This window comes from Coregonus lavaretus, assembly GCF_964263955.1.
Source record: "Coregonus lavaretus genome assembly, chromosome: 21".
Lineage (NCBI taxonomy): Eukaryota > Metazoa > Chordata > Actinopteri > Salmoniformes > Salmonidae > Coregonus > Coregonus lavaretus.
The window spans coordinates 4787722-4810782 of NC_140008.1; the positions used below are offsets into that span (position 1 = coordinate 4787722).

Here is a 23061-nt window from a genome sequence, read left to right on the forward strand (position 1 = left end):
ATATACATGATCAATTACAACACTTTGAATCAGCTATTAAAGACTACCACTGGATTCTCCAATTACATTGAATGAACTACAGGACAAAATACAAACCCTCCAACCCAAAAAGGCCTGTGGTGTTGATGGTATCCTAAGTGAAAAAATCAAATATCCAGACCACAAATTCCAATTGGCTATAATTAAACTCTTTAACATCATCCTTAGCTCTGGCATCTTCCCCAATATTTGGAACCAAGGACTGATCACCCCAATCCACAAAAGTGGAGACAAATTTGACCCCAATAACTACCGTGGGATATGCGTCAACAGCAACCTTGGGAAAATCCTCTGCATTATCATTAACAGCAGACTAGTTCATTTCCTCAGTGAAAACAATGTACTGAGCAAATGTCAAATTGTCTTTCTACCAATTTACAGTACGACAGACCACGTATTCACCCTGCACACCCTAACTGAAAAACAAACAAACCAAAACAAAGGCAAAGTCTTCTCATGCTTTGTTGATTTCAAAAAAGCTTTTGACTCAATTTGGCATGAGGGTCTGCTATACAAATTGATGGAAAGTGGGGTTGGGGGAAAAACATACGACATTATAAAAGGCCTACTAGAATCTGAAGTCAAATGTCTACTGTTTGCTGATGATCTGGTGCTGCTGACCCCAACCAAGGAGGGCCTACAGCAGCACCTACAGTGAGGGAAAAAAGTATTTGATCCCCTGATGATTTTGTACGTTTGCCCACTGACAAATAAATGATCAGTCTATAATTTTTATGGTAGGTTTATTTGAACAGTGAGAGACAGAATAACAACAAAAAAATCCAGAAAAACGCATGTCAAAAATGTTATAAATTGATTTGCATTTTAATGAGGGAAATAAGTATTTGACCCCCTCTCAATCAGAAAGATTTCTGGCTCCCAGGTGTCTTTTATACAGGTAATGAGCTGAGATTAGGAGCACACTCTTAAAGGGAGTGCTCCTAATCTCAGTTTGTTACCTGTATAAAAGACACCTGTCCACAGAAGCAATCAATCAATCAAATTCCAAACTCTCCACCATGGCCATGACCAAAGAGCTCTCCAAGGATGTCAGGGACAAGATTGTAGACCTACACAAGGCTGGAATGGGCTACAAGACCATCGCCAAGCAGCTTGGTGAGAAGGTGACAACAGTTGGTGCGATTATTCGTAAATGGAAAACACAAAATAACTGTCAATCTCCCTCGGCCTGGGGCTCCATGCAAGATCTCACCTCGTGGAGTTGAGAACGGTGAGGAATCAGCCCAGAACTACACGGAAGGATCTTGTCAATGATCTCAAGGCAGCTGAGACCATAGTCACCAAGAAAACAATTGGTAACACACTAAGCCGTGAAGGACTGAAATCCTGCAGCGCCCGCAAGGTCCCCCTGCTCAAGAAAGCACATATACAGGCTCGTCTGAAGTTTGCCAATGAACATCTGAATGATTCAGAGGAGTACTGAGTGAAAGTGTTGTGGTCAGATGAGACCAAAATCGAGCTCTTTGGCATCAACTCAACTCTCCGTGTTTGGAGGAGGAGGAATGCTGCCTATGACCCCAAGAACACCATCCCCACCGTCAAACATGGAGGTGGAAACATTATGCTTTGGGGGTGTTTTTCTGCTAAGGGGACAGGACAACTTCACCGCATCAAAGGGACGATGGACTGGGCCCTGTACCGTCAAATCTTGGGTGAGAACCTCCTTCCCTCAGCCAGGGCATTGAAAATGGGTCGTGGATGGTTATTCCAGCATGACAATGACCCAAAACACACGGCCAAGGCAACAAAGGAATGGCTCTAGAAGCAGCACATTAAGGTCCTGGAGTGGCCTAGCCAGTCTCCAGACCTTAATCCCATAGAAAATCTGTGGAGGGAGCTGAAGGTTCGAGTTGCCAAATGTCAGCCTCGAAACCTTAATGACTTGGAAAATATCTGCAAAGAGGAGTGGAACAAAATCCCTCCTGAGATGTGTGCAAACCTGGTGGCCAACTACAAGAAACGTCTGACCTCTGTGATTGCCAACAAGGGTTTTGCCACCAAGTACTAAGTCATGTTTTGCAGAGGGGTCAAATACTTAAAATGAAAATCAATTCATAACATTTTTGACATGCGTTTTTCTGGATTTTTGTTGTTGTTATTCTGTCTCTCACTGTTCAAATAAACCTACCATTAAAATTATAGACTGATCATGTCTTTGTCAGTGGGCAAACGTACAAAATCAGCAGGGGATCAAATACTTTTTTCCCTCACTGTAGATCTTCTGCACAGATTCTGTCAGACCTGGGCCCTGACAGTAAATCTCAGTAAGACAAAAATAATGGTGTTCCAAAAAAGGTCCAGTTGCCAGGACCACAAATACAAATTCCATCTAGACACCGTTGCCCTAGAGCACACAAAAAACTATACCTACCTCGGCCTAAACATCAGCGCCACAGGCAACTTCCACAAAGCTGTGAACGATCTGAGAGACAAGGCAAGAAGGGCCTTCTACGCCATCAAAAGGAACATAAAATTCGACATCCCAATTAGGATCTGGCTAAAAATACTTGAATCAGTTATATAACCCATTGCCCTTTATGGTTGTGAGGTATGGGGTCCGCTCACCAACCAAGAATTCACAAAATGGGACAAACACAAAATTGCATGCAGAATTCTGCAAAAACATCCTCAGTGTACAACGTAAAACACCAAATAATGCATGCAGAGCAGAATTAGGACAAAACCCGCTAATTATCAAAATACAGAATAAAGCCGTTAAATTCTACAACCACCTAAAAGGAAGCGATTCCCAAACCTTCCATAACAAAGCCATCACCTACAGAGAGATGAACCTGGAGAAGAGTCCCCTAAGCAAGCTGGTCCTGGGGCTCTGTTCACAAACACAAACAGACCCCACAGAGCCCCAGGACAACAACACAATTAGACCCAACCAAATCATGAGAAAACTAAAAGAGAATTACTTTAAACATTGGAAAGAATTAAACAAAAACAGAGCAAACTGGAATGCTATCTGGCCCTAAACAGAGAGTACACAGTGGCAGAATATCTGACCACTGTGACTGACCCAAATTAAGAGAAATCTTTGACTATGTACAGACTCAGTGAGCATAGCCTTGCTATTGAGAGAGACCGCCGTAGGAAGACCTGTCTCTCAAGAGAAGACAGGCTATGTGCACACTTCCCACAAAATGAGGTGGAAACTGAGTTGCACTTCCTAACCTCCTGCCAAATGTATGACCATATTAGAGACACATATTTTCCTCAGATTACACAGACCCACAAAGAATTAAAAAAAATTTTCTTCCAATTTTGATAAACTCCCATATCTATTAGGTGAAATACCACAGTGTGCCATCACAGCAGCAAGATTTGTGACCTGTTGCCACAAGAAAAGGGCAACCAGTGAAGAACAAACACCATAGTAAATACAATTTATTTGTAAATATTTGTAGATAGTTGCACATGGTTACAACACTGTACATAGTCATAATATGACATTTGAAATGTCTCTATTGTTTTGAAACTTTTGTGAGTTCAATGTTTACTGTTCATTTTTGATTGTTTATTTAACTTTTGTTTATTATCTATTTCGCTTGCTTTGGTAATGTTAACATATGTTCCCCATGCCAATAAGCCCTTTGAATTTAATTAGAGAGAGGCAGACAGAGAGAGGCAGACAGAGAGAGAGAGAGAGAGAGAGAGAAGAATACCTGTTGTAAGGAGTATATGTCCCACTGCCCTGGGGGCACGGTGACCCCTGCGCCAGTAAAGATCCTCCTGCCTCCAGACTTGGTGCTGTAGAGCTGGGCCACAGCAGGCTCTGGCCCCAGGAGGGGAACTCCCAGCTCATCCGCCACCGCCAGGTCATCTAAGTGGGTAACACCACCCACCATGAAGGCCTGCTGGCCCTGGATCAGGTTACGGATGCGTCGCAGGGTCCGAGGGCTGTACTTCAACAACGTGGACAGACACATGTTGTGGGTCTAGATGAGAGGAGAGGAAGAGGAAGAAGTGACCGGCAGCCCTCTGGGTACTGGCCTTCCTCTCTAACCTCTCCAGACAGGTACATGCAGGGATGGAATTTAACGATTATGGCCACTGGCTAACCAACCTGAGCCACACTAGTAGGTCACATTTTTGTTTTACTAAAGTTTTTACTAAGTTCTACTTATTTGTAGTTTCCTACTAGGCCCTTCCCAACAATGCAAAGAGAAAAAATAATAACACAAGGAGTAAACCAACCAGTTAGTGAGTGCATAATTATTTTTATACATAACGACCATCCCAATCCCAAATTTTCCTTCCTCATGATGCAATCTATTTTGTGAAGAACACCATCCCAACCGTGAAGCACGGGGGTGGCAGCATCATGCTGTGGGGGTGCTTTGCTGCAGGAGGGACTGGTGCACTTCATAAAATAGATTGCATCATGAGGAAGGAAAATTATGTGGATATATTGAAGCAACATCTCAAGACATCAGTCAGGAAGTTAATGCTTGGTTGCAAATGGGTCTTCCAAATGGACAATGACCCAAAGCATACTTCCAAAGTTGTGGCAAAATGGCTTAAGGACAACAAAGTCAAGGTATTGAGGTGGCCATCACAAAGCCCTGACCTCAATCCTATAGAAAATGTGTGGGCAGAACTGAAAAAGCGTGTGCGAGCAAGGAGGCCTACAAACCTGACTCCGTTACACCAGCTCTGTCAGGAGGAATGGGACAAAATTCACCCAACTTATTGTGGGAAGATCGTGGAAGGCTACTCGAAACGTTTGACCCAAGTTAAACAATTTAAAAAGGCAATGCTACCAAATACTAATTCAGTGTATGTAAACTTCTGACCCACTGGGAATGTGATGAAAGAAATAAAAGCTGAAATAAATAATTCTCTCTACTATTATTCTGACATTTCACATTCTTAAAATAAAGTGGTGATCCTAACTGACCTAAGACAGGGAATTTTTACTAGGATTAAATGTCAGGAATTGTGAAAAACTGAGTTTAAATGCATTTGGCTAAGGTGTATGTCAACTTCCGATTTCAACTGTAGGTAGGGATAAAGTGACTACGCAACAGGATAGATAATAAACAGTAACAGCAGCTATTGGTTAACTATTTAACTAACTACAGTATGTTTAGTAGTCTTATGGCTTGGGGTTGCAGCTGTTCAGGGTCCTGTTGGTTCCAGACTTGGTGCATCGGTACTGCTTGCCATGGGGTAACAGAGAGAACAGTCTATGACTTGGGTGGCTGGAGTCTATGACCATTTTTAGGGCCTTCCTCTGACACCACCTGGTATAGAGGTCCTGGATGGCAGGGAGCTCAGCCCCAGTGATGTACTGGGCTGTACGCACTACCCTCTGTAGCGCCTTTCTGTCGAATGCCAAGAAGTTGCCATACCAATTTGTGAAGCAGCCAGTCAATATGCTCTCAATGGTGCAGCTGTAAAACCTTTTGAGGTTCTGAGGGCCCCTGCCAAATTTTTTCAGCCTCCTGAGGAGGAAGAGGTGTTGTCGTGCCCTCGTCACAACTATGTTGGTGTGTTTGGACCATGATCGATCCTTAGTGATGTGGACACCGAGGAACTTGAAGCGCTCGACCTGCTCCTCTACAGTCCCTCCATTTCCTGTAGTCCACGATCAGCTCCTTTGTCTTGTTGACGTTGAAGGAGAGGTTGTTGTCCTGGCACCACCCTGCCAGGTCTCTGACCTCCTTTCTGTAGGCTTTCTCATCGTCGTCTGTGATCAGGCCTACCATCTTCGTGTCGTCTGAAAACTTAATGATTATGTCGGAGTCATGCGCGGCCACGCAGTCGTGGGGGAACAGGGAGTACAGGAGGGGACTACGCACGCACCCCTGAGGGGTCCCCGTGTTGAGGGTCAGTTTGGCTGTTTTGTTGCCTACCCTTATCACCTGGGGGCGGCCCGTCAGGAAGTCCAGGATCCAGTTGCAGAGGGAGGTGTTTAATCCCAGGGTCCTTAGTTTAGTGAAGAGCTTGGAGAGCACTATAGTGTTGAATGCTGAGCTGTGGACAATGAACAGCATTCTCATATAGGTGTTCATTTTGTCCAGGTGGAAAAGGGCAGTGTAGAGTGCAATAAAGATTGCGTCATCTGTGGATCTGTTGGGGCGGAATGCAAATTGGAGTCGGTCTAGGTTTTCTGGGATGATGGTGTTGATGTGAGCCATGACTAGCCTGTCAAAGCATTTCATAGCTACAGATGTGAGTGCTATGGGGCGATAATAATTTAGACAGGTTACCTGGAGTTCTTGGGCACAGGGACTATGGTGGTCTGCTTGAAACATGTAGGTATTACAAACTGGGTCAGAGAGAGTTAGAAAATGTCAGTGAAGACACTTGCCAGTTGGTCAGACCATGCTCTGAGTACACATCCTGGTAATCCGTCTGTCCTGCGGCCTTTTGAATGTTAACCTGTTTAAAGGTCTTACTCACGTCGGCTACGGAAAGCGTGATCTCACAGTCGTCCGGAACAGCTGGTGCTCTCATGCATTGGTTCAGTGTTGCTTGCCTAGCATAGAAGGTATTTAGCTCTTCTGGTAGGCTCATGTCACTGGACAGCTCGTGGCTGGGTTTCCCTTTGTAATCTGTAATAGTTTGCAAGCCCTGCCACATCCAACGAGCGTCAGAGCCGGTGTAGTAGGATTCGATCTTGGTCCTGTATTGATAATTGGGCGGCAGGTAGCTTAGTGGTTAAGAGCGTTGTGCCAGTAACCGAAAGGTTGCTGGTTCTAATCCCCGAGCCGACTAGGTGAAAAATCTGTCGATGTGCCCTTGAGCAAGGCACTTAACCCTAATTGCTCATGTAAGTCGCTCTGGATAAGAGCGTCTACTAAAATGTAAATGTAATACTTTTCCTGTTTGATGGTTCGTCTTATAAGTGTCCGGATTAGTGTCCCGCTCCTTGAAAGTGGCAGCTCTAGTCTTTAGCTCAATGCGGATGTTGCCTGTAATCCATGGTTTCTGGTAGGGATATGTACGCACGGCCACTGTGGGGATGACGTCGTCAATGCACTTATTAATGAAGCCGGTGACTGATGTGATAAACTCCTCAATGCCATCGGATGAGTCCCAGAACATACAGTATTCGAGTCTGTGCTAGCGGAACAGTCCTGTAGCTTAGCATCCTCTCCCTCTGACCACTTCCGGCTTGAGCGCGTCACTGGTACTTCCTGTTTGAGTTTTTGCTTGTAAGCAGTAGGATAGAGTTATGTTCAGATTAAACCAAAAGGAGGTTGAGGGAGAGCTTTGTATGCGTCTCTGTGTGTGGAGTAAAGGTGAGTTTTTTTGCCTCTAGTTGCACAGGTGACATGCTGGTTGAAATTAGGTAAAAAAAGATTTCAGTTTTCCTGCATTAAAGTCACCGGCCACTAGGACTGAGTGAGCATTTTCAGACCCCGGACCTGGAGAGGTGCTGACGTCTGGGCCTGGATCGGCAATCCCTCCACAATGCACCAAGCCCTGTCTGGACCCTGGTGTGGGAGACCCCGAACCTGGAGAGGGGCTGACGTCTGGGCCTGGATCGGCAATCCCCCCGCAATGCACCAAGCCCTGTCTGGACCCTGGTACGTGATGCACCAAGCCCTGTCTGGACCCTGGTGTGGGAGGCCACGACCCTGGAGAGGGGCTGACGTCTGGACCCAGAGTAGAGCCGCTGACCGGAGCTGAACTGGGTCCCGGTGGAGCGGACTGCTCTGGCTCCGGAATGGAGCCGCTGACCGGAGCTGGATCAGGCACCGGTGGAGCGGATTGCTCTGGCTCTGGAGTGGAGCAGCTGACCGGAGCTGGACTGGACCCCGGTGGAGCGGAATGCTCTGACTCTGGAGTGGAGCCGCTGACTGGAGCTGGACTGGGCACCGGTGACCGGAGCTGGACTGGGCACCGGTGGAGCAGACTGCTCTGGCTCCGGAGTGGAGCAGCTGACCGGAGCTGGACTAGGCACCGGTGGAGCGGACTGCTCTGGCTCCGGAGTGGAACCGCTGACCGGAGCTGGATCAGGTACCGGTGGAGCGGATTTCTCTGGCTCCGGAATGGAGCCGCTGACCGGAGCTGGACTGGTACCGGTGGAACGGGCCGGGCCGGCCTGGGGACACGCACCACTGGTCTGGTGCGAGGAGCAGGAACGGGCCGAGCCGGACTGGAGACACGCACCACAGGTCTGGTGCGAGGAGCAGGAACGGGCCGGGCCGGCCTGGGGACACGCACCACAGGTCTGGTGCGAGGTCTGGTGCGAGGAGCAGGCACGGGCCGGGCCGGACTGGGAACACGCACCACTGGTCTGGTGCGAGGTCTGGTGCGAGGAGCAGGCACGTGCCGTACTGGACTGGGAACACGCACCACTGGTCTGGTGCGAGGTCTGGTGCGAGGAGCAGGCACGGGCCGGGCCGGACTGGGAAAACGCACCACTGGTCTGGTGCGAGGAGCAGGCACGGGCCGTACTGGACTGGTGAGGCGCACTGGTGACACAGTGCGTAGAACCGGAGCAGGATATACTGGACCGTGGAGGCGTACTGGAGGTCTGGAGTGTACAGCTGGCACAACCCGTCCTGGCTGGATGCCCACTTTCGCACGGCACGTGCGGGGCGCTGGCACAGGACGCACTGGGCTGTGAATGCGCACTGGCGACACAGTGCGTATCTCCGCATACCTAGGTTCCTCTATGAACACACGCTCCTTCTGTTGCCTGACCAGCTCCTCTCTCCGTGACTCCACTACTTCCTTCTCCCTTTGAGCCTCCTGTAGCGCCTCCCTCTGAACGGATAACTCCTGCTCCCTCTGATCTAACAGCCCCCGTAACGTGGTGGCCTCCTCTCTCAGACTCTCGATCCGCAGGTCTTGGAGGACCTCTAGAATAGCGGCCTCCTCCTCTCTAGTCAGCCCTTTCCCGGCCTCCTGCTGCCTCGTCGTCCACCCCGTGAGCCCCCCCCCCCCTAAAATTTTCTTGGGGCTGCTTCTCGGGCTTCCAATTCGGCCGGCTTCGTTGATGTCGCCGTTGATCTTCTCCTACCCGGGCTTCCTCCTTCATTGCCTTACCGTAACGGACGGCCTCCTCCTCTGTGATTTTCCCCCCAACCGAGGAGGACATCTACCAACGTAGCCTCCCGCTGTGTCCCGGGTGTTTGCTCCTCCTGGCCACGCTGCTTGGTCCTCGTTTGGTGGGATCTTCTGTCACGAACGTTGAGAGACGGGTCGGACCAAGGTGCAGCGTGAAAAGTGTACATGTTATTACTCAATAAACATACAACAAAACAAGAAACAAAGTCCAGACTGACAGGAACAAGATCCCACAATACACAGTAGGCAATGGGCTACCTAAGGATGATCCCCAATCAGAGACAACGGGAGACAGCTGTCTCTGATTGGGAACCGCACCCGGCCAAACATAGAAACACACAACCTAGCACTGCAACATAGAAATAGACTAACTAGAACATAGAATATATAACATAGAAACTCACGCCCTGACCAAACCAACTAAAGACAACAGGCCTCTCAAGGCCAGGGCGTGACAATGAGAGAGGTGACTTAATCGATGTGATCGGTGCCCGGGGAGCAGTTGTTGGGGATTAACTGCCTTGCTCAAGGGAAGAACAGCAGTTTTTTTCCCCCACCATGCCAGCTCTGGGATTTGAACCAGCGACCTTTCGGTTACTGCCCCCACCCACGCTCTTAACCGCTAGGCTACCTGCCGCCCCACTATGAGTTATTCTTACTCAGGCGAGCAGAACCTCAAGACTTTCTTAATATTAGTACCAGCTGTTGTTAACAAAGAGACACACACCCCCTCCCCTGAGCTTCCTCGACGCCACCGTTCTGTCCAGCAAGATTTATATTTACCATGTCCTCGTTCAGCCACGACTCTGAAAAACATAGGATATTACAGTTCTTCAGATCACGTTGATAGGATCGTCTCAAACGGAGCTCCTCCACTTCATTCAATAGTGATTGCACATTGGCCAATAGAACGGAGGGTAGAGGAAGTAGCTAACTGTGGTGGTCCCGGCCCCTTCTCCCCATAACAGAACGGAGGGTAGAGGAAGTAGCTAACTGTGGTGGTCCCGGCTCCTTCTCCCCCTAACAGAACGGAGGGTAGAGGAAGTAGCTAACTGTGGTGTCCCGGCCCCTTTTCCCCCTAACAGAACGGAGGGTAGAGGAAGTAGCTAACTGTGGTGGTCCCCGGCCCCTTCTCCCCCTAACAGAACGGAGGGTAGAGGAAGTAGCTAACTGTGGTGCCCCCCGGCCCCTTCTCCCCCTAACAGAACGGAGGGTAGAGGAAGTAGCTAACTGTGGTGGTCCCCGGCCACTTCTCCCCCTAACAGAACGGAGGGTAGAGGAAGTAGCTAACTGTGGTGGTCCCGGCCCCTTCTCCCCCTAACAGAACGGAGGGTAGAGGAAGTAGCTAACTGTGGTGGTCCCGGCCCCTTCTCCCCCTAACAGAACGGAGGGTAGAGGAAGTAGCTAACTGTGGTGGTCCAGGCCCCTTCTCCCCCCATAACATTGTAACATCAGTGATTAATTAGCAGCATCAATTAAGTCAGTTTGAATTAACCTTTAAACTAGAACAGAAATTCAAAATTCCCATTAAAAATGTTCTTTAATTATTCATTGGACAGAACTAGTAGAACGAGGAAACCATGAAATAATACTGTTAAATTAATTATGAATACATTAGTATCCGTTCAGTTATAATATGTTTACCTTATTTATTATCCTAAATGTCTTAATATGAAACTCATTAGAAGGTAATAGAAATGCCTGATGCAGATTAATAAAATGCAACTGTTTCAGAGTGTACAGTACACTGCATCCTCCCATTATCCTCCCAGATCAGACCAAACTACACCTCCTCTGGCGCCCCCTAGGGGAGCATATTCAAACTGCACTTTTCAATTCCACACACAAAGGAATGTTGCTCTCTCAGTCAACAACAGTTTGAGAGCACATTCTTCGGTCATGAAATAAAATCTCTGGTACAATTTTACATCTATAGGGAATGCATTACTTATTGAATTCAATAAATGTACAAATAAGCAAGAGAAAACATTTTGACAGGTGCACCCTTATTCTAGCCTCATTCCACCGTCCTGACCGCTGCCTGATTCCACCATCCTGACCGCTGCCTGATTCACCATCCTGACCGCTGCTTGATTCACCATCCTGACCGCTGCCTGATTCCACCATCCTGACCGCTGCCTGATTCACCATCCTGACCGCTGCCTGATTCCACCATCCTGACCGCTGCCTGATTCCACCATCCTGACCGCTGCCTGATTCCACCATCCTGACCGCTGCCTGATTCCACCATCCTGACCGCTGCCTGATTCCACCATCCTGACCACTGCACTCCTTTGGTTTCACTTCACTTCATAGCCAAACAGAATGTAAGCTTGCGAGAACAGGATGGTCGTGCGAGGCTACCCTTATTCTATAATGGATCAAATCTCTTTGGTACAATTATTAAATGTAGTCTATGTGTTATGTGTAAATGTGATGTGTGCCACAGCACCCACTGAGTCTCCTTCTTACCGGGAAGTCTTCCAGCGCATCAGGCATGAGGATGGTGAAGCGTTTGGTGCAGGAGGAGGCCTGGGTGGTGGTGGTCCTGGCCCCTCCTCCCCCTCTGTCCTCTGGACCTACTGTGGCCCCCTGGAGCCCTCCTCTGTCCTCTGGACCTACTGTGGCCCTCTGGAGCCCTCCCTGGCCTCCCGGTTGCAAGCCCAGCAGTCTGGTGTAATATTGGAACAGGTCGTCTCCCAGACGCACAGGAGACACATAGATCACCTCCACGTTCTCATCTACACACAGGAGACACATAGATCACCTCCAAACAGGAGACACATAGATCACCTCCACACAGGCCCACATAGATCACCTCCACATTCTCATCTACACACAGGAGACACATAGATCACCTCCACACAGGAGACACATAGATCACCTCCACACAGGAGACACATAGATCACCTCCACTTTCTTATCTACACACAGAGACACACAGATCACCTCCACACAGGAGACACATAGATCACCTCCACACAGAGACACACAGATCACCTCCACACAGAGACACACAGATCACCTCCACACAGAGACACACAGATCACCTCCACACAGAGACACACAGATCACCTCCACACAGAGACACATAGATCACCTCCACACAGAGACACATAGATCACCTCCACACAGAGACACATAGATCACCTCCACACAGAGACACATAGATCACCTCCACGATCTTATCTACACACAGAGACACATAGATCACCTCCACACAGAGACACATAGATCACCTCCACGATCTTATCTACACACAGAGGCACACAGATCACCTCCACACAGAGACACACAGATCACCTCCACACAGAGACACACAGATCACCTCCACACAGAGACACACAGATCACCTCCACACAGAGACACATAGATCACCTCCACACAGAGATCACCTCCACACAGAGACACATAGATCACCTCCACACAGAGACACATAGATCACCTCCACACAGAGACACATAGATCACCTCCACACAGAGACACATAGATCACCTCCACACAGAGACACATAGATCACCTCCACAACTCAGATCACAGCAGAGCAGTGGAGATATCAGGGTTTACAGGAGCTGTGGGCCATCCTGTATGGCTCAGTTGGTAAGATCGTGCTGCTTGCAACAACATGGCTGTGGGTTCAATTCTCCTAGGGATCTAACACGTACATACTAATGCAAAGGTATGCACTCACTGTGCGTCAAGTCACTTTGGATAAATGTGTCTTCTAAGTGGCATAGATGGAGACATGGTGTATAGACATGAGTGATTGTGTGTATAGAGTGAGTATTGAGATTGTGTGTTGTTGAATACAGTGTATATACGGTGTATCCATAGGGTCCAGCGACATCACGTTTGCGTTAGATTTTGTTGTGTCCACCATCTTTAGGACCGCGGATTCTGACTAAGATGGGAAGTAACGCCAAGATCGCCCAATCTAACTGCTCCTGAAAAATATATCTTGAAAAGATTGGGTTGTGATCCATTTCTCGCTCCTAGCAAAGCTTTTCACACCAATTAAATCAGCGAGAAATCCCTCCCCCTACACTGATGTACAGGGCCTTCAGAAAGTATTCACACCCCTTGACTTTTTCCACATTTTGTTGTGTTACAAAGTGGGATTAAAATAGATTGAATTGTAATATTTGGTCAACGATCTACACAAAATACTCTGTAATGTCAAAGTGGAAGAAAAATTCTAACATTTATGAAAAATAAAACACTAATATATCTTGATTAGATAAGGTAGCTTAGTGGTTAAGAGCGTTGTGCCAGTAACCGAAAGGTCGCTGGTTCTAATCCCCGAGCCGACTAGGTGAAAAATCTGTCGTTGTGCCCTTGAGCAAGGCACTTAACCCTAATTGCTCCTGTAAGTCGCTCTGGATAAGAGCGTCTGCTAAATGACTTAAATGTAAAATATTCACCCCCCTGAGACAATACATGTTAGAAACACCTTTGGCAGTGATTACAGCTGTGTCTTTTGGGGTAAATAGTTAAGAGCTTTGCACATCTGGATTGTACAATATTTGCCCATTATTATTCTTTAAATTATTCAAGCTCTGTCAAATTGGTTGTTGATCTTTGCTAGGAAGCCATTTTTAAGTCTTGCCAGAGATTTTCAAGCAGATTTAAGTCAAAACTTTAACTAGGCCATTCAGGAACATTCAATGTCGTCTTGGTAAGCAACTCCAGTGTAGATTTGGCCTTGTGTTTTAGGTTATTGTCCTGCTGAATGGCTCCCAGTGTCTGGTGGAAAGCAGACTGAACCAGGTTTTCCTCTAGTCTCCCAGTGTCTGGTGGAAAGCAGACTGAACCAGGTTTTCCTCTAGTCTCCCAGTGTCTGGTGGAAAGCAGACTGAACCAGGTTTTCCTCTAGTCTCCCAGTGTCTGGTGGAAAGCAGACTGAACCAGGTTTTCCTCTAGTCTCCCAGTGTCTGGTGGAAAGCAGACTGAACCAGGTTTTCCTCTAGTCTCCCAGTGTCTGGTGGAAAGCAGACTGAACCAGGTTTTCCTCTAGTCTCCCAGTGTCTGGTGGAAAGCAGACTGAACCAGGTTTTCCTCTAGTCTCCCAGTGTCTGGTGGAAAGCAGACTGAACCAGGTTTTCCTCTAGTCTCCCAGTGTCTGGTGGAAAGCAGACTGAACCAGGTTTTCCTCTAGTCTCCCAGTGTCTGGTGGAAAGCAGACTGAACCAGGTTTTCCTCTAGTCTCCCAGTGTCTGGTGGAGAGCAGACTGAACCAGGTTTTCCTCTAGTCTCCCAGTGTCTGGTGGAAAGCAGACTGAACCAGGTTTTCCTCTAGTCTCCCAGTGTCTGGTGGAAAGCAGACTGAACCAGGTATTCCTCTAGTCTCCCAGTGTCTGGTGGAAAGCAGACTGAACCAGGTTTTCCTCTAGGCTCCCAGTGTCTGGTGGAAAGCAGACTGAACCAGGTATTCCTCTAGTCTCCCAGTGTCTGGTGGAAAGCAGACTGAACCAGGTTTTCCTACAGGACTCTGCCTGTGCTTAGCTCTATTCCGTTTATTTTTTATCCTAAAAAACTCCCTAGTCCTTGCCGATGACAAGCAATACCCATAACATAAGTGCCTTGTTGCAAAAATAATGCATGTTTTGAAATATTTTATATTCTGTACAAGCTTCCTTCTTTTCACTCTGTCATTTAGGTTAGTATTGTGGAGAAACTACAATGTGGTTGATCCATCCTCAGTTCTCATATCACAACCATTAAACTAACTGTTTGAAAATGACCATTGACCTCATGGTGAAATCCCTGAGTCATATTTTTATTTATTTATTTTTTACCCATCTACCAATAGCTTCCCTTCTTTGTGAGGCATTGAAAAACCTCCCTGGTCTTTGTGCTTGAATCTGTGCTTGAAATTCACTACTCGATTGAGGGACTTTACAGATAAACTGTATGTGTGGGGTACAGAGATGGGTTAGTCATAAAAAAAAACAATGTTAACAACTATTATTGAACACAATGAGTCCATGCAACTTGTTAAGCATATTTTTACTCCTGAACTTATTTAGGCTTGGCATAACAAAGGGGTTAAATACTTAAGACATTTCAGCTTTTCATTTTTTATTAATTTCTAAAAACAAAAATTCCACTTCAGTATTGTATGTAGATCAGTGACACAAAATCTCAATGTAATCCATTTTAAAAATCAGGCTGTAAAACAACAAAATGTGGGAAAAGGGGTGTGAACACTTTCTGAAGGCGCTGTAGCTACCTAATCTGACATAAACAGCTAACAGCTTAACTTGTAGCTAGACATGCTGCCCCTAAATGAAGAGGTACTGTTATCAGAAATCAGTCTGTGGATCAGCTTGTTTCTCTGTGATTGGATCAGCTGTGGATCAGCTTGTTTCTCTGTGATTGGATCAGCTGTGGATCAGCTTGTTTCTCTGTGATTGGATCAGCTGTGGATCAGCTTGTTTCTCTGTGATTGGATCAGTCTGTGGATCAGCTTGTTTCTCTGTGATTGGATCAGCTGTGGATCAGCTTGTTTCTCTGTGATTGGATCAGCTGTGGATCAGCTTGTTTCTCTGTGATTGGATCAGCTGTGGATCAGCTTGTTTCTCTGTGATTGGATCAGCTGTGGATCAGCTTGTTTCTCTGTGATTGGATCAGCTGTGGATCAGCTTGTTTCTCTGTGATTGGATCAGCTGTGGATCAGCTTGTTTCTCTGTGATTGGATCAGCTGTGGATCAGCTTGTTTCTCTGTGATTGGATCAGCTGTGGATCAGCTTGTTTCTCTGTGATTGGATCAGCTGTGGATCAGCTTGTTTCTCTGTGATTGGATCAGCTGTGGATCAGCTTGTTTCTCTGTGATTGGATCAGCTGTGGATCAGCTTGTTTCTCTGTGATTGGATCAGCTGTGGATCAGCTTGTTTCTCTGTGATTGGATCAGCTGTGGATCAGCTTGTTTCTCTGTGATTGGATCAGCTGTGGATCAGCTTGTTTCTCTGTGATTGGATCAGTCTGTGGATCAGCTTGTTTCTCTGTGATTGGATCAGTCTGTGGATCAGCTTGTTTCTCTGTGATTGGATCAGCTGTGGATCAGCTTGTTTCTCTGTGATTGGATCAGCTGTGGATCAGCTTGTTTCTCTGTGATTGGATCAGCTGTGGATCAGCTTGTTTCTCTGTGATTGGATCAGCTGTGGATCAGCTTGTTTCTCTGTGATTGGATCAGCTGTGGATCAGCTTGTTTCTCTGTGATTGGATCAGCTGTGGATCAGCTTGTTTCTCTGTGATTGGATCAGCTGTGGATCAGCTTGTTTCTCTGTGATTGGATCAGCTGTGGATCAGCTTGTTTCTCTGTGATTGGATCAGCTGTGGATCAGCTTGTTTCTCTGTGATTGGATCAGCTGTGGATCAGCTTGTTTCTCTGTGATTGGATCAGCTGTGGATCAGCTTGTTTCTCTGTGATTGGATCAGCTGTGGATCAGCTTGTTTCTCTGTGATTGGATCAGCTGTGGATCAGCTTGTTTCTCTGTGATTGGATCAGCTGTGGATCAGCTTGTTTCTCTGTGATTGGATCAGTCTGTGGATCAGCTTGTTTCTCTGTGATTGGATCAGTCTGTGGATCAGCTTGTTTCTCTGTGATTGGATCAGCTGTGGATCAGCTTGTTTCTCTGTGATTGGATCAGCTGTGGATCAGCTGACCTGAGGCTACTGCAGGCACTGACTTGCGGGAGTCACGGCAACAGCAGCTGCTTGAGCTAGCTAGGTAATGTTGGAGAAATCATGCTAGCTTTTGTGACATTGTCAAACTTCAGAAATACTGCTCATTGGTGCACAAAACAACTTAGCTAAATGTAAAATGGTACGACTAAAGGCGTCAGTATGCTTCAGTTCAGCTGGAGGCTAGCTGAAGTTGGCTAGGCCAACCAAACGAGTGTGCTGGAGGCTAGCTGAAGTCGGCTAGGCCAACCAAACGAGTGTGCTGGAGGCTAGCTGAAGTCGGCTAGGCCAACCAAACGAGTGTGCTGGAGGCTAGCTGAAGTCGGCTAGGCCAACCAAACGAGTGTGCTGGAGGCTAGCTGAAGTCGGCTAGGCCAACCAAACGAGTGTGCTGGAGGCTAGCTGAAGTCGGCTAGGCCAACCAAACGAGTGTGCTGGAGGCTAGCTGAAGTCGGCTAGGCCAACCAAACGAGTGTGCTGGAGGCTAGCTGAAGTTGGCTAGGCCAACCAAACGAGTGAGCTTGCATACTCCCTTAAAAGACCTTCGCTTGGAAAACGAGAAAAAGCAGCAATAGTACGGTTTGTCCATTTTGACACACCGTAGCCAGTATACACTTCCTCAAAATAGATAACTCAAGAAATCTGCAATAAATGTTGACCTTTTTGCCTTAGTCGTACAATTTTACATCTAACTAAGATGTTTGGTGCAGTATTTCTCAATGAAACAATGTGCATGAAAACGAGCCGTCTCTCATTGAATGACAACAAAGACTTGAAGAATCTACTGTTGACCAATCACCAACGAAGGGGCGTAGTCTTCAGCTACCAACTTCGGCTTGCCTCTACAAAAATGTTGTGTGCCTGAACAGCCCAAAAAAACTTACCAAAGTCCAAAACTAACAAAAACGTCACAAAATGTCATCATAATATATGCACAAACTCCTCGAAACTGTTTCGGCTGGGAAGCATGCGGACGTCTTAAGACTTCCTCATCAAAGAATGTTATAATTTACAGATTTCTTGTTTCAGTTTTGATGAATTTAGCCTGTTTTAGACAACGCTGGGTTCCATCACTTGGGATCTATGGACATCTGACTGCAGAGCCCCAACACCTCCTACTGTACCTCTGACATCACACAGCCGTCCCATCTGGATGTTCTGCAGGATGTCAAAACCCTTCAGGCTGAAACGCTGCAACTGGGAGTAACCTGACAGAGGACACACATAGAACACAGAATACAGGGTTAGAACACAGGGAACCTAACACATAGAACACAGAATACAGGGTTAGAACACAGGGAACCTAACACATAGAACACAGAATACAGGGTTAGAACACATAGAACACAGAATACAGGGTTAGAACACAGGGAACCTAATACATAGAACACAGAATACAGGGTTAGAACACAGGGAACCTAACACATAGAACACAGAATACAGGGTTAGAACACATAGAACACAGAATACAGGGTTAGAACACAGGGATCCTAACACATAGAACACAGAATACAGGGTTAGAACACATAGAACACAGAATACAGGGTTAGAACACAGGGAACCTAACACATAGAACACAGAATACAGGGTTAGAACACATAGAACACAGAACACAGGGTTAGAACACAGGGAACCTAACACTTAGAACACAGAATACAGGGTTAGAACACAGGGAACCTAACACATAGAACACATAATACAGGGTTAGAACACACAGAAAACAGAATACAGGGTTAGAACACAGGGAATCTAACACATAGAACACATAATACAGGGTTAAAACACATAGAACACATAATACAGGGTTAGAACACATAGAACACAGGGTTAGAACACAGGGAACCTAACACATATAACACAGAACACAGGGTTAGAACACATAGAACACAGAATACAGGGTTAGAACACATAGAACACAGGGTTAGAACACAGGGAACCTAACACATAGAACACAGAATACAGGGTTAGAACACATAGAACACAGAATATAGGGTTAGAACACAGGGAACCTAACACATAGAACACAGAATACAGGGTTAGAACACAGGGAACCTAACACATAGAACACAGAACACAGGGTTACAACCTAACCCAATCTGCTATACACAGAACACAGGGTTACAACCTAACCCAATCTGCTATACACAGAACACAGGGTTACAACCTAACCCAGTCTGCTATACAGAGAACACAGGGTTACAACCTAACCCAGTCTGCTATACAGAGAACACAGGGTTACAACCTAACCCAGTCTGCTATACACAGAGTCACATAAGACCCTGACCTGGCACACAGAGAACACTGGGTTAGAACCTCAAATAGAACCCAACCACACAGAAACACAGCATAGTGATAATGTGTAGAGGACTTCCCTGTGTGTCTGTCTGGTGGTCTGCCTGGCTGACCTGCCAGTGCTGTGAGAGAGAGACAATCCTCCGATGGATCATGGTAATTAAATTAAATGATTGACTTCCGGCTAATTAACAACAATGGGGTTCAACTAGCTAATTATCTTCTCCTAGCTCAACACAGCAGCAAACACAAAGGCACGCAAACACACACACACATCACTCTACTCCTCTGAGGCCCGGAGTGCACATAAAACATTCCATCTGCTTGTAATTAGCTCTAATAATCATTTGAGACAACTGTTTATTAAGGATTGAGAATGCAAGCCTGATTGCAGTTGAAACTATTGCAGCTCTGTGGGTGTAATATTTATTGACAATTTTGATACCTTCTGGAAACAAAGCTCGTATTATAAGGAGGATGGGATCCACCCAAATCATTTGGGTTCCTGGATCCTTTCACAACATTATAAGGCTGCGTTGAGACAATGACTTATCAAATCCAGCTAATTGAATCCCTACCATTGTGTCGCTGAGTTGTCATAACGCTTCAGCAAATGTACATTATCCTAGGGGCGCTGGAAGACACAATGTAAGTAACCTAATTTATGTCCCTCTTACTGCCCTGAATGCCTCTGCTGATCCTACAGCTATTGTATGCAGTAATCATATGCCTATGAACCAGAATAATAATGTTAGCACTGAGGTGGTGTGCCCTAGTAGGAAGTCCACTGTGTGCAGCTCACCCCGCACTAATAAAAATAACTTGAGCATGTCTACCTCTGCTAAGCTTCCCAATAAAGAAAGAAAAACAATTAAGCATCCCAGAAAAGTGTTAAAAATAGCCCACGTTAACATATGTAGCTTAAGAAACAAGGTTCATGAAATCAATAATTTGCTAGTAACAGATGACATTCATATTCTGACAATCTCTGAAACTCCCTTAGATAATACCTTTGATGATACAGTGGTAGCAATACATGGTTATAAGATCTACAGAAAAGACAGAAATGCCAAAGGTGGAGGTGTTGCTGTTTATGTTCAGAACCTGTAAAGCTTAGAGAGGATCTCATGTTAAATACTGTTGAAGTAATATGGCTACAGGTTCATCTGCCTCACCTAAAGCCCATTCTGGTGGGAAGCTGCTATAAACCACCAAGTGCTAACAGTCAGTATCTGGATAAAATGTGTGAAATGCTTGATAATGTATGTGATATCAATAGAGATATATACTTTCTGGGTGATTTAAATATTTACATCAAGCTGCCCACTCAAGAAAAAGCTTCAAACTGTAACTAGTGCCTGCAACCTGGTTCAGGTTATCAATCAACCTACCAGGGTAGTTACAAACAGTACAGGAATGAAATCATCAACATGTATTGATCATATATTTACTAATGCTGCAGAAATTTGTTTGAAAGCATTATCCAAATCCATTGGATGTAGTGATAACAATATAGTAGCCATATCTAGGAAAACCAAAGTTCCAAAGGCTGGGCCTAATATAGTGTATAAGAGGTCATACAAGAAGATTTGTAGTGATTCTTATGTTGTTTATGTAAAGAATATTTGTTGGTCCGTGGTGTGTAATGACGAGCAACCAGACGCTGCACTTGACACATTTATGAAATTGCTTATTCCAGTTACTAATAAGCATGCACCTATTAAGAAAATGCCTGTAAAAACTGTTAAATCCCTGTGGATTGATGAAGATTGAAAAATGGTATGGTTGAGAAGGATGAGGCAAATGGAATGGCAAATAAGTCTGCCGTACAACCGATTGGCAAACGTACTGCAAATTGTGAAATCATGTGACTAAACTGAATAAAAAGAAGAAGAAACTACACTATGAAACTAAGATAAATGACATAAAGAATGATAGTAAAAAGTTTGAGCGCCTTAAATGAAATTTTGGGCAAAAAGGCAAACTCCGCTCCATCAATTATTGAATCATCACAAAACCCACTGATATTGCCAACTACTTTAATAATAGTTTCATTGGCAAGATTAGCAAACTTAGGCATGACATGCCAGCAACAAACGCTGACACTACAAATCTAAGTATACAGTGGGGAGAACAAGTATTTGATACACAGCCGATTTTGCAGGTTTTCCTACTTACAAAGCATGTAGAGGTCTGTAATTTTTATCATAGGTACACTTCAACTGTGAGAGTCTAAAACAAAAATCCATTAAATCACATTGTATGATTTTTAAGTAATTAATTTGCATTTTATTGCATGACATAAGTATATCAGAAAAGCAGAACTTAATATTTGGTACAGAAACCTTTGTTTGCAATTACAGAGATCATACGTTTCCTGTAGGTCTTGACCAGGTTTGCACACACTGCAGCAGGGATTTTGGCACACTCCTCCATACAGACCTTCTCCAGATCCTTCAGGTTTCGGGGCTGTCGCTGGGCAATACAGACTTTCTGCTCCCTCCAAAGATTTTCTATTGGGTTCAGGTCTGGAGACTGGCTAGGCCACTCCAGGACCTTGAGATGCTTCTTACGGAGCCACTCCATAGTTGCCCTGGCTGTGTGTTTCGGGTCGTTGTCATGCTGGAAGACCCAGCCACGATCCATCTTCAATGCTCTTACTGAGGGAAGGAGGTTGTTGGCCAAGATATCGCGATACATGGCCCCATCCATCCTCCCCTCAATACGGTGCAGTCATCCTGTACCCTTTGCAGAAAAGCATCCCCAAAGAATGATGTTTCCACCTCCATGCTTCACGGTTGGGATGGTGTTCTTGGGGTTGTACTCATCCTTCTTCTTCCTCCAAACGCAGCGAGTGGAGTTTAGACCAAAAAGCTCTATTTTTGTCTCATCAGACCACATGACCTTCTCCCATTCCTCCTCTGGATCATCCAGATGGTCATTGGCAAACTTCAGACAGGCCTGGACATGCGCTGGCTTGAGCAGGGGGACCTTGCATGTGCTGCAGGATTTTAATCCATGACCGCGTAGTGTGTTACTAATGGTTTTCTTTGAGACTGTGGTCCCAGCTCTCTTCAGGTCATTGACCAGGTCCTGCCGTGTAGTTCTGGGCTGATCCCTCACCTTCCTCATGATCATTGATGCCCCACGAGGTGAGATCTTGCATGGAGCCCCAGACCAAGGGTGATTGACCGTCATCTTGAACTTCTTCCATTTTCTAATAATTGCGCCAACAGTTGTTGCCGTCTCACCAAGCTGCTTGCCTATTGTCCTGTAGCCCATCCCAGCCTTGTGCAGGTCTACAATTTTATCCCTGATGTCCTTACACTGCTCTCTGGTCTTGGCCATTGTGGAGAGGTTGGAGTCTGTTTGATTGAGTGTGTGGACAGGTGTCTTTTATACAGGTAACAAGTTCAAACAGGTGCAGTTAATACAGGTAATGAGTGGAGAACAGGAGGGCTTCTTAAAGAAAAACTAACAGGTCTGTGAGAGCCGGAATTCTTACTGGTTGGTAGGTGATAAAATACTTATGTCATGCAATAAAATGCAAATTAATTACTTAAAAATCATACAATGTGATTTTCTGGATTTTTGTTTTAGATTCCGTCTCTCACAGTTGAAGTGTACCTATGATAAAAATTACAGACCTCTACATGCTTTGTAAGTAGGAAAACATGCAAAATCGGCAGTGTATCAAATACTTGTTCTCTCCACTGTATATGACCAAATTATGAAAGACAAGCGTTGTAATTTTGAATTCCGTAAAGTAAATGTGGAAGAGGTACGTTTTTTTTTTTTTGTCGATCAACAATGACAAGCCACCGGGGTCTGACAACGTGGATGGGAAATTACTGAGGATAATAGCAGATGATATTGCTACTCCTATTTGCCACATCTTCAATTTAAGACTACTAGAAAGTGTGTGCCCTCAGGCCTGGAGGGAAGCAAAAGTCATTCCCCTACCTAAGAATAGTAAAGCCCCCTTTACTGGCT

At 45.8% G+C, this 23061-nt stretch overlaps 1 protein-coding gene across 1 annotated transcript in view; it reads right to left on the minus strand.

Annotated features, from left to right (window-relative positions):
• The window catches only part of iqch (IQ motif containing H), a gene marked incomplete at its 3' end in the record, with an annotated part of 126524 nt that overhangs the window by 66543 nt on the left and 36920 nt on the right, over positions 1-23061 (minus strand). The window contains 3 exon segments of the mRNA XM_084185687.1: positions 3732-4004; positions 11566-11834; positions 17901-17984. Of these exon segments, the coding sequence (XP_084041813.1) occupies positions 3732-4004; positions 11566-11834; positions 17901-17984 (626 nt within the window).